At 33.4% G+C, this 17,046-nt stretch overlaps 1 protein-coding gene and 1 long non-coding RNA gene across 4 annotated transcripts; both read right to left on the bottom strand.

The window, feature by feature from the left end:
- Window positions 1–3,725: 3,725 nt before the first annotated feature.
- Window positions 3,726–4,400, bottom strand: LOC131624069 (uncharacterized). Its single transcript, XM_058895058.1, has one exon. The coding sequence runs from the start codon at window positions 4,398–4,400 to the stop codon at window positions 3,726–3,728; it is 675 nt and encodes a 224-aa protein (XP_058751041.1).
- Window positions 4,401–12,388: 7,988 nt separating this feature from the next.
- LOC131624083 (uncharacterized) lies at window positions 12,389–16,764 on the bottom strand. 3 transcript variants are annotated; one of them, XR_009290447.1, is made up of 11 exons: window positions 16,072–16,764; window positions 15,791–15,826; window positions 15,287–15,699; window positions 15,028–15,116; window positions 14,630–14,758; window positions 14,409–14,551; window positions 13,989–14,283; window positions 13,719–13,899; window positions 13,446–13,618; window positions 12,923–13,349; window positions 12,389–12,808 (listed from the first exon to the last, which is right to left on the bottom strand). It is a non-coding gene; the product is annotated as an uncharacterized LOC131624083 (long non-coding RNA). The 3 variants fall into 3 exon arrangements; XR_009290448.1 differs by having other exon boundaries at window positions 13,989–14,551; window positions 15,287–15,504; window positions 15,592–15,699; XR_009290446.1 differs by having other exon boundaries at window positions 13,989–14,551.
- Window positions 16,765–17,046: the final 282 nt, after the last annotated feature.

The raw sequence follows: 17,046 nt of genomic DNA, 5'->3' as shown, positions 1-17,046 counted from the left end.
ATAAATTTGTGTCTCTCCCTAAATTACGGGACAACTTTTTGTCCCAAACACAAATTATCAAAAATATTTTGATTTATGAATATAATATTAATATTTTATATCAATAAAATATATTATAATAAAATTAGATTATTTTTGTCGGATGCATAAACATATTAAATAAAGTAGAGTAAAATAGTACATCGGCCACCAAACACAGTACAATACAAAAGTTGTCTTTCTGTACTGTTTTGTCCAGTACTTCTACTTTTACAAATCAAACACACTCTTAGTGATTTTTATTGGATTTACCTGAATAGTCTCAAACTATATAAGGTCTTGCTAATTTTATTCAAATTAAAATAATAAATGTTTATATAAAAAATAAGAATTATGAGATGATTTAATAAATTATTTTATTAAATATATTGAAATAAATTAAATAATTATAAAACAACAAATAATTAATTATAAGTGGTAGAACAAAGCATCCTTCCTCCCCGCTATATGCATAGAACAACCAGAATCCAAGTAACATTCATCTCTGGACTGGACGCCTTCTCTCACAATAACTGTAATATTTTTTTCTACATGTTTCTGCATCGTTCCCGGAACTGCTATTGTTACATTCACCTTCTGTGATCATGATCAAGAGTATATTCCCTTCATCAAAACCTTGTCTTGCAGCCTTGGCTTCATCTCCTCGATATTCCCTCTTGTTTGCGTTACAATCTCTTGCAAAATGACCGAACTCTTGACAATTGTAACATTGTGCCTTGTTAATGTCAATCTTTCCTCTTCCACCTCAAAAGTTTCCTTGACCTTCATTTTTGTTGCAGTTGTTCTCATCCATTTGACAAGTCGAACTCTTCGAATTTTGAGACTCTTTTCTATCAAAATTATGAAAATTCCCTTTACTCTTCATGGGCCATTTTTCTTTTGACTTCTTTTTCTTCTTATTGAACCGAACTTGCAAAGCGATCTCCACCTTTGTCTTGTCGTTATTTCTCTCTTCTATCCTTTGCTTATGAGCTTTAAGAGAGCTTTGAAGCTCAACTTTTCAAGATCCTTTGACTCTTCGATCGCCTCTACAATGTTGTCAAATCTTGTTGTCAAAGAACATAAGATCTTCGACACAACATTCTACTTGGAAACAGTTTCTCCATATGACTTGATTTGGTTCACCAATTACGTAATTCGCATTACGTAATCGTTGATCGTCTCTTTTTCCTCCATTTGAATTAATTCAAACTGACGCTTGTGAGTTTGTAACCTCACCACCTTTGCCTTATCAGCCCCTACGTATGTCTTTTCCAATATTTCCCACGCTTGCATTTCCGATTTGTAATCGTCAAATTTCTTAAAGTTGTCACCATCCACACATTGATGTATAAAAAATAGCGCTTTGTAATCTTTCTTCTTTTATTCGTTACATGTTGTTCGATGTGCATTTATTGAACACTAGGTGTTTGTGGATCACAACCAAGCTCTTGATGCCAAATGTTGGAACATGCAATCACACAATTGAAAAACAACGGGGGGCTTGAGTATATGGAGAATGGGAAAGTTAGAGAGAAGATACACACACACACATATATATATATATAAGGAGGGATATTCTTACTTCAAGAGTAAGTTATTAACACTTACTCCAAATCTAGCCATTGATTCTTCTCCATCTAATGGTTAAAAGTAATAAGCAATTAAACATGGAGAGAGAAAAATATTACTTATTATTTTTAACCATTAGATTGAGAAGAATCAATGGTCCAGATTTGGAGTAAGTGTTAATAACTTACTCTTGGAGTAAGAATATCCCTCCTTATATATTAGGGTACTTTTATAATTTGAGGGTGAGGAATTATAATTTTCATTCATACTACATTACACACATGTCTATTAGGTACTTTTACAACAATGGGATACAAAAGCATCAAGTCAAAAGTCAGAAAAGTCAAAAATTCGGAGTTGTAAGTGGTTAACACAAACTTGTAATTGATTACAGTTGTTATGAAACAGAAAATAACTATCATATGTTCCGGTTACGGCTTTCGCGTAACCGGTTACACCAATCTCAAAAGCACTTTTCTCCAACTTATGTGACTTTTTTTATGCTTGTAACCGGTTACACCCCTGTGTTAACTAGTTACGGCACTTGAAATACTTAAAATTCTCTTATCAATATGGTGGCATAGGTGCATTTTGTAATTGATTACAATTGTTATGAAACAGAAAAATAACTATCATATGTTTCGGTTACTGCTTTCGCGTAACCGGTTACACCAATCTCAAAAGCACTTTTCTGCAACTTATGTGACTTTTTTTTATGCTTGTAACCGGTTACACCCCTGTGTTAACTAGTTACGGCACTTGAAATACTTAAAATTCTCTTAACAATATGGTGGCATAGGTGCATTATGTGATAGATAATCATTGTGTGTTGTAGTTCTTTTTTGCCATTAATTTTTTTTTATAAGCAATGATATAAGATATCGCCTTAGGGGTGCAATCCTAACAACAAGAACTCTAAATAGAGTTGAAACAGTTTAAAGGTAACTTGTACCAATCATAAAAAGTAGTCCTGGAAGTAGAATCACTATTACACAACCATCTCCAATAAAAGAACAAGATATTGGAGATAACCACTTCAAAGCTAAAAGAAGCATTATCAAAATTAATGGCATTTCTCATTATCTAAATGCACCAAATTAGAGCTAACCAAATTGAGTTTAATTTAACCTAGTATTGGATTTTCTCACCTTTTCTTGAATGTAACTAAAAATTTTGAACTCGTCCAAGATAAACTCCAAGTCATTTCCCAACCAAGTGTAGATTCTCTCCGGAACCGCTTTCGAAACTTGACACTGAAAGAAGAGATGTTTCGAAGATTTCGGATGATTGGAGCAAAATAAACAATCAAGAGAGTTGAAGTTAGATACACCTCTATAGGCCAAAAGATCTTTTAGAGGAAGTCTATCAATGAAAAATCTCCAACAATTTTTTTTGACCTTTTTCAGAATATTAGCCTTCCACATAGCTTCCAACAATTTGATGGTATTGATTGACCATGCCATGTCTTTGGCGTTAGACACCAAGTTAGACACACTTGCAACCGAGAACACACCTTTTGGATTTAGTTTCCAATGGAAATCATCATGGTCCATATTGTTCGGGGCAATGCCATCCAACAACACTTTTAGCTCCCTTAACTGTAGAACAAAAGCCGTAGGAGTACCATTTGTGGCAGCATGGACGAAATTCGGGCTCAAAGTAGCCAAACCGTCAATAGCAAAGAGAACATTAACATTCCAAGAAAAGGCACCATTGTTCCAAGAAATGACATCACTAACCTTGCAAAGTTTATTGGTTGAAAGATCGAACAAATGCGGAAAGGAATCACGAAGAGTTTGATCGCCCAACCAACAACTATGCCAAAAAAGAATGTTGTTACCTTTTTTAAGATCACATTTGACCCAATCATTAAAGCCTTCGACGGAATCCTCCTCTTTAAAATCATTAAGGATGATATCTCTCGACCAACTAGAATCATCCCGATTTAAAACTTCCCTGCAAGAGGCTAGCACTTTAATTTTCGAATTTTGATATCTCAAGAGAAGAAATCTACTCCAAATGGCTTTATCCTCCTTCAAAATTCTCCACTTCCATTTAAGAAGAAGGGATCTATTCATATCACCAACATATCTAATACCTAGCCCACCTTTCTCCTTAGGTTTGCAAATATTCTCCTACTTCACCCAATGAATACTTCTTTTGTTCGCATTCCCATTCCACAAGAAATTACTAAGAAGGCCTCTAATCTCTTGGATAACTTTGCTCGGAGCTTTAAAGAAAGAAAGAGTGAAGATTGGAATAGCACTAAGCACCAAACCAATAAGAGTTACCCTTCCGCCTATGGAAATATTTCTCCCCTTCCACGTCGAAAATCTTGATTTGATGTTAGTAACCACATCCTTCCACACTCTCCTCTTGTTAGCACCTTCTCCAACCCAAACACCAAGAAATTTAAATGGGAAAGACCCTTTTTTGCAAGATAGGAAAGAAGTTTCCGAGATGGAAAGCCACTCTCCAATATGAATACCGAAAAAGTTGTTTTTGTGAATATTGATTTTCAAACTAGAAACAAGTTCAAAGCCTCTCAACAACACTTTCATGTTCCAAAGATTATCACATGTAGGTTCTCCAATAGTTACGGTGTCATCCGCAAGTTGAAGAATATCCACATAATCTTCTTCTCCATATTTGAATGGTTTAAAGTCCCCCACCTCCACCAATTTCTTCATGAGAGCACTAAGACCTTCCATAGCAATGACAAAGAGAAAAGGAAAAATCGGATCACCTTGATGTAAACCTCTTAGAACTTTAAATTCTTTGGTAGCGCTACCATTCACTAAAACAGACATGTGGCTAGTGAAGATACAAGATTCCATCCATTTCAAACATCTCTTCCCGAACCCCATTCTTCCCATAATCCACCTAAGATAATTCCAAGAAATAGAATCGTAAGCCTTTTCGAAATCCACTTTGAGTACAAGACACCCCTCTTTTTTCTTTTTGCCCAATCAAGAATCCCATTTACCATTAGAACCTCGTCCATCATATGCTCCTTCCCGGAACAAAAGCGGTTTGATTAGGAGAAACCAATTTATCCAAAACACCTCTCATTCTAGCCACCAAAATCTTCACTAGACTTGTGTAAATGCTCCCCACTTAACAAATAGGGCGGTACTCGGACAAGTTTTGCGGATTTTTCTTTTTAGAAATAAGCGCAAAGGAAAGAAGAAGTGATGGCTTTGACAAGCGTACCTTTTAAGTTGAAATCATTGCATAACTTCATCAAATTATCTTTAAGAAGAAGCCAAAATCTTTTAAAGAATTCTTTCCAAAGAATAACCATCCGGAAAAAGGTTTTTCTAGATCCAAGGAGTCTCCAATCAATAAAGCATTCAAATTAATCTCATGTGGCTCCGGTCTAGAGCATACATCTTCTTTAAAGAATCCTTCAAAGTGCTTAAATATGAAGTCTTTAATCTCTGTGACCTCTTCCATCCTTCCCCTCCTAGTCTCGATAGAGCATAAACCATTCCTTCTTCTTCTATCTTAAAGCATTCCTTTTGCCATTAAAATGAGAGATAGTGAGGCAATGAATGTGATGGGTAATGTTGTTGCACTACTGATGTATATTGTTATACTTGTAGTGCGTTGATTGTATAATATTGATAATAAAGGATGAAAAATAGGTGCTTTCCAAATTCGTTTACTTTTTTCATCCTCTCTCTTTTATGATATTGTTGTGTCTCTGTGTTTTAAGGTGAATGTTGGTCATGAATGAAAAATAATTGTGAGGAGAAACATAGTTATTTTAACGATGTTCTATAGTTGGGATCTGCCTTCATACCTTCTCTAGGGACTGTTCATGTTGTTCTTTATATCCAAGAGGAAATTAGGGTTTTTCAGAAGAGTATAAATTTTGTTGTGTCTTGGTGGAGAGATGTGTGTTCAATACGTATGGATAGTGGGGATGCAAATGAGCAAAAAGTTACAAAACTCTCTTGCAATTACTTGGTGCAAAAAACACCCTGAAAAATTACACACCAATTACACCCTATGAAAATACTACAAAGGAGAATTGATAAATTCATAAAAGTTATACTTGGTGCAAGTAATTTTCCCATTGAACGACCACCTCCAAATGAGCACCTTAATGCTCCAAAACGGTATCGGACACGTTCCAAGAATCATTTCGAAAAATAATCCTATTCCTAAGCTTCCAAATTGACCAATAAGTTGTCAACCAAAATGTCTCTTCCCTATCGGACTTCACTTTATTGGATTTACAATAACTAAATCAACCCATAAAACCACTCCATATACCAATAAAATTGTAATAAAAAAACCAACCCAAGAAGCCAATTCCTTCCAAATCAAAGAGGAAACACTATAACTAAACAAAATATGATTCGAAAAATCCCTCTCCAATCCACAAAGAACACAAGCAATAGAGGTCGGAAAAGAAATACCTCTATTAAGGAGAAGGTCCTTAGTGGGCAATCTATTAATGAAATATCTCCAACCAAAAGCCTTAATCTTTTGAGGCACTACCACATTCCATATGAGAGAAAAAACTTTAGCAAACTCATGCTCCAAACCTGGAACATGGAAAAAATTAGAAAGATCATAACAACTACATACCGTAATCACGTTGTCTGGCTCCGCGACCCAAAAGACGCCATCCCTTCCGACCGGGTTCAGCCGCACAGTGCTGAGATGCAACAGCAACCGCTGCACTAACAAATTCATAATTGGGCGGCCGGTCGTCCGAATACTGAACTCCCCTCACGACCACCATTCATCGTTCCAACCACACATGCCCGCCACTGCTACAATTTCAAATCCGAAAGAACATATGTCTTCGAAAATAGCTCTCTTAAACACTTACCATCCATCCAATTAGCATGCCAAAAAGAAGTGTTGTATTCATTCCCGGTTACAAATCTACACCTATCAACCAAAAAGTCTACATAGTAACTTTTTTCCAAAGACATAATGTCCCACCACCAATGTGATTTCGAAACTCTCTTGCAATTATTTCCATCAATTGAGACAACATGAAGATTTATATCACCATATCTAGCTTTCAACACCTTATACCATAAAGCATCCAAATCATTTAAAATTCTCCAACGCCATTTGTTTAAGAGAGCAAGATTAAAATATCGGATCCTACGGATTCCAAGACCACCCTTCTCAATAGGTAAACAAATATTCCGCCAACTAACCCAATGCACTTTCCTCTTATCCCCGAAACCACCCGAAAGAAAATTTCTTTCCAACCTCGATATCTCCTTTAAAACTTTCTTAGAAATATTCAACGCTTGTTGTGAGTCTTGGAAGGAGGGTTGTCCTACTGAATCATGTTATGAACTCAATTCTTATTTTTTTTAATCTTTAATGAAGATGATAGTTAAAGTTTGAAAGAAGTTAGATGGAATGCAAATAACGTTCTTTTGGGAGAGTTTAAAAGGGGTAAAGTAGCTTGGGTGAGGTGAGAGGATGTGTGCAAGCCTAAAAGGGATGGTGGTTTAAGGGATAAGGATCTAAGGCTTGTGAACATGAATATGTTAAGTAAGTGGAGGTGGAGGGTTCTTAGGGATATACAATGTCTTTGGAAGAGTAGTATTTCTTCTAGATATGGAGCCCCGATTTGTGATCCCTTGATGGGTGATAGATTAATCGTATAAAGGAATGATTCCTACCAGTGAAGAGGGGTCTCCCTTTTGAGTTCCAAACCTAATCAATACGTAGATTGTTTTACCTCTACTTGTTCCAAAGTGGTTAGGGATGTGTTGAAATCAATTTTCGACATGATATTTAGGTAGGGCATATTTCGTTGTGTGTTTATTTTGAGAGGTTGTTCCTCATCTCAGAGAAAAAGTCTCTAGTGGTGAGTTGATGGAGAATAGAAAAAGAGATGTTTGAGTTTGAGACTTTAGGTAGAGTTATCTACTCCTTGTATAGGACAAAGAACTTATGATGGAGTTACTTAGTTTCATAGTTTAAGGTGTTAATCAAGGCTGACAAGATGTCTGGGTGTGGCTCTGAAATCGTACGAAAGGCTTTTTAGTGAGGATTGCCTATGTTAAGATTTCTTCTTTGGTGGTCGGTGAGGAAGGTAGGACGGACCTAGTGATCTAAGGGTTGTCTAGGGCCTAGAAGAGTTGAAGGTCTTCTAAAGTGGTGGTATTTTCTTGTGAGATATTACAAGACACACTGACGACCATGCAAAGTCTTTTTACATACTAAATTATGTTTTATGTTAATGGTGTGGGGTATATGGTTTATCTAGGTCATGTGGAGTCAGTGGATCACTTGTTTTCCATTATAGGGTTGATTTATATCTCTAGTATAAGGTGCTTAAGTGGGTAAGTATGTCTATACCTTTATTGTGCTCAATCTTAAATGTTTTTTTTGAGGTTTTTCAAGGTCTTGGGGTAGGTAATAAGACCCGTTTAAGTTTGGATTCGATCTGGCATTCAATAGTCTGAATTATTTTGAAAATACGTAGTAAATTTTTATTTTTTCAGGGTAGAAGGATAACTAAACTCAAGAGGAATTTGATTATTGGTTTTATTTTAAAATGGATTCATGCTCATGCTCTATGTTGTGTCTTTTCTTAGCTTTCTTGGGAGCAAGACTCGCTCTGACGCCTTTGCTTTTACGGGTGTGATGAGTGGATAGTTTCCCTCTTTCTATTTTTTTTATGTGGCCACGTTTATTTCCCTTCAGCTTGCTTTTTCTTTGGGTGAAGTTCCAGGTGTCTTAGTGTAGGGATTTAATATGGGGTGGGTGTAGGGATGGCAAAAAAAACCCATACCCGCGGGTATTCGTGGATAAAATCTGTCACGGGCATGGGTTGTATAACTTAACGGGTATCCATGGGTATTATAAACAGATATTTAGTTACCCGTTTACTTACGGGTACGAATACGGATTTGATGGTATCCATATCCGCGAGTAGGGCTGGAAATGAGTCGAGTCGAGTCGAACTCGCCTCAGCTCAGTTCGACTCGTTTAGAATTGGCCGAGTTCGAGTTCATTATGAACTTTTTTTCCAGCTCAAACTCGACTCGTTAAAAATTGACCGAGTTTGAGATCGAGTTCGAGCTCATCACGAACTATTTTTCCAGCTCAAACTCGACTTGTTAGAAGTTCACGAACATATCGATTCAACTCATTATCTTTATCTTGTTTGGTCCAACTCTATTTGTATAATTTTTTTAGAAATAATTTGCTCTCTTGAGAATATAAATTATCAATTAAAGCGTTAGATTAAAAAAAAGATAGGGTTAAGATTTGGAAAAAATATTTAAACTTACTCTTAAAGACAATATAATTCATCTCATATATAATCGAGTTAACTCATAAACCTAACGAGTCAAACTATGTATAGTTCAAGTTTGACTCATTTAGTTAACGAACTTAGTTTTTAGCTCATATTCGGCTCATTTGGTTCATAAATATAGTTCAACGATTTAATTGTCGAACCGAGTTGTGAACTATTTTCGAGTTGGTTTGGTTCATTGCAAGCCCTATCCGCGGGTATCCATATCCGTTAATAGTGATTAAAATTACTTAAGTATCCTTTTAAAATTAGTATACTTGAATATCTTTTTAATATCAATAAGTATTCTTAAATATTCTTTTAACATTTTCTCACATCTACCATATAAGAAAATTGACTCTACTTTTCCCACAGTCTTCATTCCATTTCTCTTTCTTTTCATTTGTAAGTAATGTTTTCTCCAAATTGATTTGTCTTCATTCCATTCCTCATTCCCTTCATTTGCAATCACTTTTGTAACCACAATTATTCATTATTCCATCATCGGTTTCTGATTTTTATTCTTTCAACTCCTTCCATTATTCATGTAACTGTTTGGATGGTTTGGTATGAGTATGTCATATTCTGGGTTTTTCCCGTAGATAAGTGAGAAGAAATTAGGGTTTACGGTATCCACCTTTTTCCTCTTCTACAAATCTTTCTACAAATCTTTTGCTCAATCGATTTACATTGTGGGGTTATGGTTTAATCTATTTGCTTAATCAATTTATATTGTGAGGTTAGGGGTTAATCTATTTATATTTATTTGTAGATACGTGAATCTTTGCAAGTGCAGGTTATAATTTCACAGGTATTGTTTTTTAATTTCGTTTTTATGTTATAATTTCACATGTATTATATAACTTTTCTCATTTCCGATCAGGTATTACGATAGTTTCTCAACTTCACATAATGCTGAATTCATTGAATTGAATTTCAGAACATTTACAAGAGGATACATGGAAGAAGATTTGGCCACAGAAAAGAAGATCTGAAAAGTAGTGGAAAGAGAAAGTCACGCTCTGATGACCAAGGAGGAATCACTTGACGAAGGAGATTTCACTGATATGATATTGGAATATCATAATTCAACACTATTATGAATTTTTATTATTAAGAATCATGATTTTTTTGTAAATAAATAATTATAATCATTTTTAAATAAAACTATACTAGGAATTATGTGAGTTGATAAAAAAATTGAGTGAAAATCATTTTATTAGGAACTAGTGTCTTACCCGTGCGTTCGCACGGGTACCCGTCGTTTTCGCGCATTGTGATTGAGGGAAATAAAAGATGATAGAGAAAGTGTTATTTTGTTCAATATAGATATTATTGTTGAAGTAAATATCCTAAAAACAAATATGTAAAATATTGAAATTTCTTTTCAATAGGTTGGACCAAAGTTTGGGATATATTGATTAATAAACATTATTTTCCCTTTAATATTCAATATTTCGATCAGTAACTTCGTGTTCCCGTTAATATTTAATATTTTGATCAGTAAGTCATGTTATTGTTAATATTGAATATTTTATTTAGTAACTTCATGTTATAGTCAATATTTTGATCAGTAACTTCATGTTTCCGCTAATATTCATTATTTTGATTAGTAACTTCCCGTTAATATTCAATATTTTGATCAGTAACTTCATGTTCCCGTTAATATTCATTATTTTAATCAGTAAGTCCGTGTTCCCGTTAATATTAATTATTTTGATCAATAACTTCGTGTTCCCGTTAATATTTCAAATTTATTCCCGTTAATATTCAAAAAAATTATCAGTAAAAGGTATCAGTAAAAGATTAAATTTGGGTTAAAATTGAAAAAGTTATAAAAAATACTGATATTAAAAAATTGGATTTTGAAAATAAAAAGTAATTAAGAAAATAAAGTTTATATGTTGTTTTATTAGTATGCAATAAAAATTGGAGTAAATATAATAAAGCAAATAAAAGATTACATTTGGAATGAGCTAAATAAAAGGTATTAATAAAAAAAATTATTTAAAAGAAAAGTTAGAAAAATAATAATGTAAAAAAATCGAACAGTAAATATAAAAAGTAATTAAGAAAATAATATTGATATTGTTATAGATTGAATAATAAAATTAAGAATGCATTTAAGAAATGTAGAGATTCTATTGAAAAATAATAAGTGTAAAGAAAATTAATGGATTACTATTGTTTCAACATATTAACACCGCTTCCCGTTACTATTCAATATTTTAATTAATAACTCTATGTTCTTGTTAATATTCAATAGTTTGATCAATAACTTCATGTTTTCGTTAATATTCAATATTTTGATCAGTGACTTCATGTATTTGTTAAGATTCAATATTTTAATCAGTAATTTCATGTTTTTGTTAATATTCAATATTTTGATCAGTAACTTCATGTTTTCGTTATTATTCAATATTTTGATCAGTAATTTCATGTTCTCGTCAATATTAACATTTTAATCAACAACTTAATGTTCCTGTTAATATTAAATATTTTTATCAGTAGCTTAATGTTCTCGTTAATATTCAATAATTCAATTAATAACTTCATGTTTCCGCTAATATTAATATTTTAATAAGTAACTTCATGTTCCCGTTATTAGTAAATTCATTTTTGCGTTATTATTCAATATTTTGATCAGTAACTTCATGTTCCCGTTTATATTAATATTTTGATCAGTAACTTCATGTTCATGTTAATATTCAATATTTTTATCAGTAACTTTATGTTCCTGTTAATATTCAATATTTTAATTCGTAACTTCATGTTTCCGCTAATATTTAATATTTTGATCACTAATTTAATATTCCCGTTAATATTCAATATTTTGATTCCTAACTTAATGTTTCCGTTAATATTAATTGAATTAAAATCAATTTACAAATCAAATATATTATTTCATATATAAAAATATTTGAATGAATTGTATAATTATTTTGAATAGGGGAGAATATTTTACTGGTGTGTTCAATTGGCATATCTTATACCTTTTTGCGATATAATTTTATTTTGAATTTCCAAAAAAAATAGTTGAGATTACTCCACCTCCATTTATCTAATCATTATCAATCGCATTGAATGCACGTAGCCAGAATCTCAAAATCATAAGCATCAATCTATAGCAAACAATTCTATCACCAATATTTAAAGCTTTGGTTGTCATGACCATGACCATATGAATATCTAGTGTTAAAAATATTGCCATGTACCAAAATGAATCAAAGAGTTTTTGTTATAGTATAATTATAAACTTTAGTACAATTTATTTTACACACTTTCACTTTTATCACTTTTATCATGTTGCAGAAAAGCATTGAGTACCTAATATTTGATTTACAATGGCCATAATTATAAACTTTATTCAATGCATAAAGAATTAGATGGAAAGCCGTTTCATAACATTTATTTATTGAGATGATTGTAAAGCTCCTTGCAATTATGATCGAGATGCCGACAGTTGGAATTTTTTATGAACAGGCTTCAAACGCAAGAAATATTGGACAATAAATATATATTCTATCACAATAACTAAAGAAACTAAATTGTGCAGTGTATTTCAAGTCAAATAACTGGAATCCAAAAAAAGAAGTAGAATTCCAAAGAAGCTTACAACAGCAGGTGCACAACAAATGAGATTTTTTAAGTTCATTTCATCATCATGAATATGTATGGAAGGAGGACTATTGCAGGAATTTTCTTCATCATCATTGTCATCAACTTTGGAGACTTAACATTGATTTTGAGACAATCATCAAGGTGTGGTGGACCCATACCGCTATCAGCATCATATGAAGTACTTGGTTTTTCTGAACACAATAGAGTTTAAAAGAAACATGTGCAATCAGACCTATTGCACCATAGATGCACTGCTAAGCTTCCAACAAACCCCTTCCGAAACGGGATGCCACGCAGCAATGCCGAAACCTACACGATTAACACAAATGTGATTCGAGAATCATAGTTTCTTTTATAGTGAAATCTCAATATGTAATAACCAATTGAGATCAAAATTGGTTCATCAAAGGATCAAATATGCACCTTTAGATTAGCTAAGGAAGTTGCAGCAGTATGTTTAAATGCATGAGTAGTTTGACCATGATTCATTGTTGAAGGCAGATTATTAAATTTTAGCCTTTTAACTTTGATTTGTATTTACAAAAGTGCAAAGTTCTATGTGCATCAACACGATTCTCAAACGCGTTCTGTATCTTCTTGATCACAACTTTCTCCTTTGTCTCCCTATTAACAGAAGAACACACAATCCCATACGCTCCCCGACCAATCGGCTTAATCAGCACATATTAAGTGTCGATCTCAACTTATTGTCACAATATGTAGGAGATTTGGAAAGATTGGAAACATGATTTCCAATATTTGCTTGTGTTTCAGCAGAAGCAACAAAGGACACACTACTCTCCCCATTAATATTATGGGTCTCTGGAGTTGAGGACCCAACAGCAAGTTGCTATGCAAAAGAAAGAAAAAAACAATTATTCAACCATTGACTTAACAGTTGACAAAGTGATAATGTGATGTTGATCCAGAATATAAACCAACCAACCTATCCATGTTTCTCCATCACAATTTGAATCATCATTCTGAGTAACAGTTTGAACTTCATGATCAACTGCAGCAGCAGAATCTGCAGGCTTTCTCCGCCTCCTAGTATTATGCCGCTCCAGTTTCCTTCTACAGCTCCTTTTCCCTTCGTCAAAATCTGATAAAACATGAAACCTGTAACATCAACAAAATCAATATCACCATAAACATGACCTAATTGAAATTTTGAAAGAATAAGCATAAGAAGATTCATAATGATTCACTTCAATCTTACTTTCCACACTGCTGACAGTATCTTTTCGCCTCCCTGTCAATATGAACAATAGCAACATAGATGAATAATCATTCTTATTGTCACAGTATGAAGGCGCAACACACTTATGAGCAAATTTATAGGTGAGTTCAATGAACACTTAGGAAGCGTGGAGTCATTTATACCAAAGCGTGGAGTCATCCTGCTGAATTAAATTCCTAGTTAGCAATACCCCTTTCTCAACTTAAAAGTTTATTGAAGAGATACCAAAGACTAAAAAGTAACTTTTACCGTGTATTCCCGCATGTTTTTGTATGGTCTTTCAACTTAACAAAAAACAAACGGTTTCCCATTGATGTAAATAACAGCTTCTTCTCGCATATTATGCCAAAGTATCGGGCGTCCACCATTGACAAAATTGTATCTTAGGTCCTTCATCATAATTTTGTTTATCAACGTAGTCCAGCATTGTTTTTTCGTATCAAGTATGTCCTTATGCTTAAAAATGTTTACACGGTTAGACAGACCATCATTTCCCATTTACTTTTGTTATATATTTGTGTACCTGATGACCATTAAAGAACTACTGCAAAGAATGTTTCATCCCTCAATATCAATATTAGTCATAAAGGAAACAGTATATAAAAGTATCCATGCGCTATATTCAATATCAAATCAAGTGAATGAAACAGATTGCTAAGAAAACCTTACTTAAATTCTCATTCCCAGCAGCCTAAGAACAACTGAAGTCATGGTTTATCCAAACGAAGAGGCGTAGATAAGGTGGGGAGAATTGGAAGAAGACGACGACGGTGATCATGATTTCTTGTTATCACTATGTCAGGTGATAGGACCTGATTAAAATATAATCAAGAGAGCTGTTGAGTATGAATTCTACGAACATGTAACATGGTTAAAATCAGGTCAATTACCCGTACGAGCAAACTGTGAAATTCATGAAAAGCAAACTGTGTAATTCATGAAATAGTTGGTGAAATACAATGCATGTTCAATAGGCCAGTTCTGAACATCGGGATCAAGCATTTGTTGATTATCCATGCCTAAAACAATTATTCAGAAGACCATTTGCTGATTAATTATAAGAAAAATACAAATTTCAATAAACTTTATTGGAAGTTGAAAACTTGCCAACAGAAAATAGTTAAAACTTAAATAATATACCGTTACTATAATTAACAATTAAAAATGCACCAATGCAGTACTTGGAAGCTCAACATGCAACTGCCGTGTGGAATGTTGATATATGTACTGTGATTGAAGATACTCATTACACAAAATATTAAAAAGTATAATATGTCACCATACTCACGGTTCAAGCATCCAATAGCTTCGCCTCTGAAAATTTTCATTCTCTTCTCCACGGGCATAGTAGTGGTTTAACACATCAACACTTCCCACCTATATTCGAAAGATATTATAATAGCAGCAAATCATTATTTTAATGCAGAAAGATTTATTTTACGATTAGAAAATATTAGATAAAATATCTCTAGTCATTTTATGTGTGTGTCACTCAGAAAGCTTTTAGTAACCACAGACTAAAAAACCAAGATAAGTTCTATGATTACCTTCAACTTTTCGTGAGCTTCCCGATGTTAAGACACCTGGTAAATAATGAATCTGAACACAAAAATGATAACCAACCAACAAATCCATAGAAATCAATTTGTATTCAATTGCAACATTAATTGTGACTTGACTGCTGAATTCTGTTGATTCTTCTTTTAGAAGAATTGAACGTTGGCTTCGGAGTGGAGCAATACGATTAACATTCTTTGATCTACCACTGAATTTACATCAAGACAAAGACTTGAAAAGATACTTGTTTGGGTGGGGCAATTAGCTGATATAATAAGAAAAACTTGAAACTTACAACAGTAGCTACTTGTTCTTCTTCAGGAAGATCTTCAACAAAAACTGTTCCTTTCTCTGGAGTTTTCACAATTTCATCGACAATTCCCATCATCATTAGCTTTTGACCCTACAAAAGATATATAATTTAGGTCAGTAAAATAAAAAATATATGGAATAGAGTAAAACATTACTGAAAAATACATTCTAGCACTACTAACCGTTTTCACTCCTAACCTTTCCCAATCAGCATCATCCTGCATTATAAGAAGGGAAAAAAGGTAGAAAAAAAATTAAAACTCTGTTCAAATTTCAAAACATAAATATATATATATATATATATATATATATATATATATATATATATATATATATATATTTCATTAGACCTTCACATGTAGGCTTATAAAAAAAAACATAAGGAAATATCAAATTAAAAATAGAAATCAAACAAAGCATGCTTAATTCATCAACAGTTTTAACAATATATTTATGTACCTACCTTTAAGAGACCGCCCTTGCACCACCATGATCACACTACACACACGTTGCTATATAACTTTCACCAAACTACACACAAAAACCTGCATCAAAATAGAATAACAACCGTATACCAACAATCATCATTAATCAACCCAATTCAAAAAACCTGGAAAAAATTATGAGATGCAGCCTGCAAGTTACAACACAACAGAGTAAAAAAGAAAAAAATAAAAAAAGCGGTGGTATAGAAGGAACCAAAACATATCCGAAAACACACGGGAGAACTACCAACGTTTCCGACAAAACACCGGGCGTAACCTCCACATCATGCCGCTTCAAACCGTGATAACCCACGTAGACCACCACCATCATCAGCGGCTACGGCCGCGATCCACCCAGAACCGACGTCTTTCACCATCACGTACATACAGCCCAACACAAATCTTCAATCGGGATCCCTCTGATTCGCACATACAACTCTCCATTTGTGGTAAGTTTTGTCATTTCTGTAATTATATTTGAATAAAGTATTTTGATACTAAGAATTTGTAAAGGAAAAGCGAAAAGGAATTTGGGGAACATAATTATGAGGCAAAGTGAAAAGGAATTTGGGGGAAAATGGATTGTGAAAGAAGAAGAATGGGGCTACACTAATAATTTTTTGAACGGTTTTTGAATTTGGAAGAGGATGGTTTAAGGGCAGTTATGAGGATTAAACTGCAGCAACCCACAATATGGGAATTAACGTGGAAGAGGAAGAACTGTCTATATAATGGAGGAAGAATTTAATTTTGAGAAAGCTGATGTGGAAAATTGAGAGAAAGGTTGCTGATGTGGCATAGGTTAGAGATGAGGAAATGGTAGACTCTTCTAATATGATAGATATATTATAATTTGATTAAATGTCATTTATTTATTACCAAAAATGTGTCAATCATTAAATGGTAATTCATAACCATTAAATTAATTAAAATAATGTAACAGATTAAAAAAT

Source organism: Vicia villosa, unplaced genomic scaffold (assembly GCF_029867415.1).
Source record: "Vicia villosa cultivar HV-30 ecotype Madison, WI unplaced genomic scaffold, Vvil1.0 ctg.000101F_1_1_3, whole genome shotgun sequence".
Lineage (NCBI taxonomy): Eukaryota > Viridiplantae > Streptophyta > Magnoliopsida > Fabales > Fabaceae > Vicia > Vicia villosa.
Note: the sequence above shows the minus strand (reverse complement) of the source record. Positions and strands in the feature narration are given on the sequence as shown.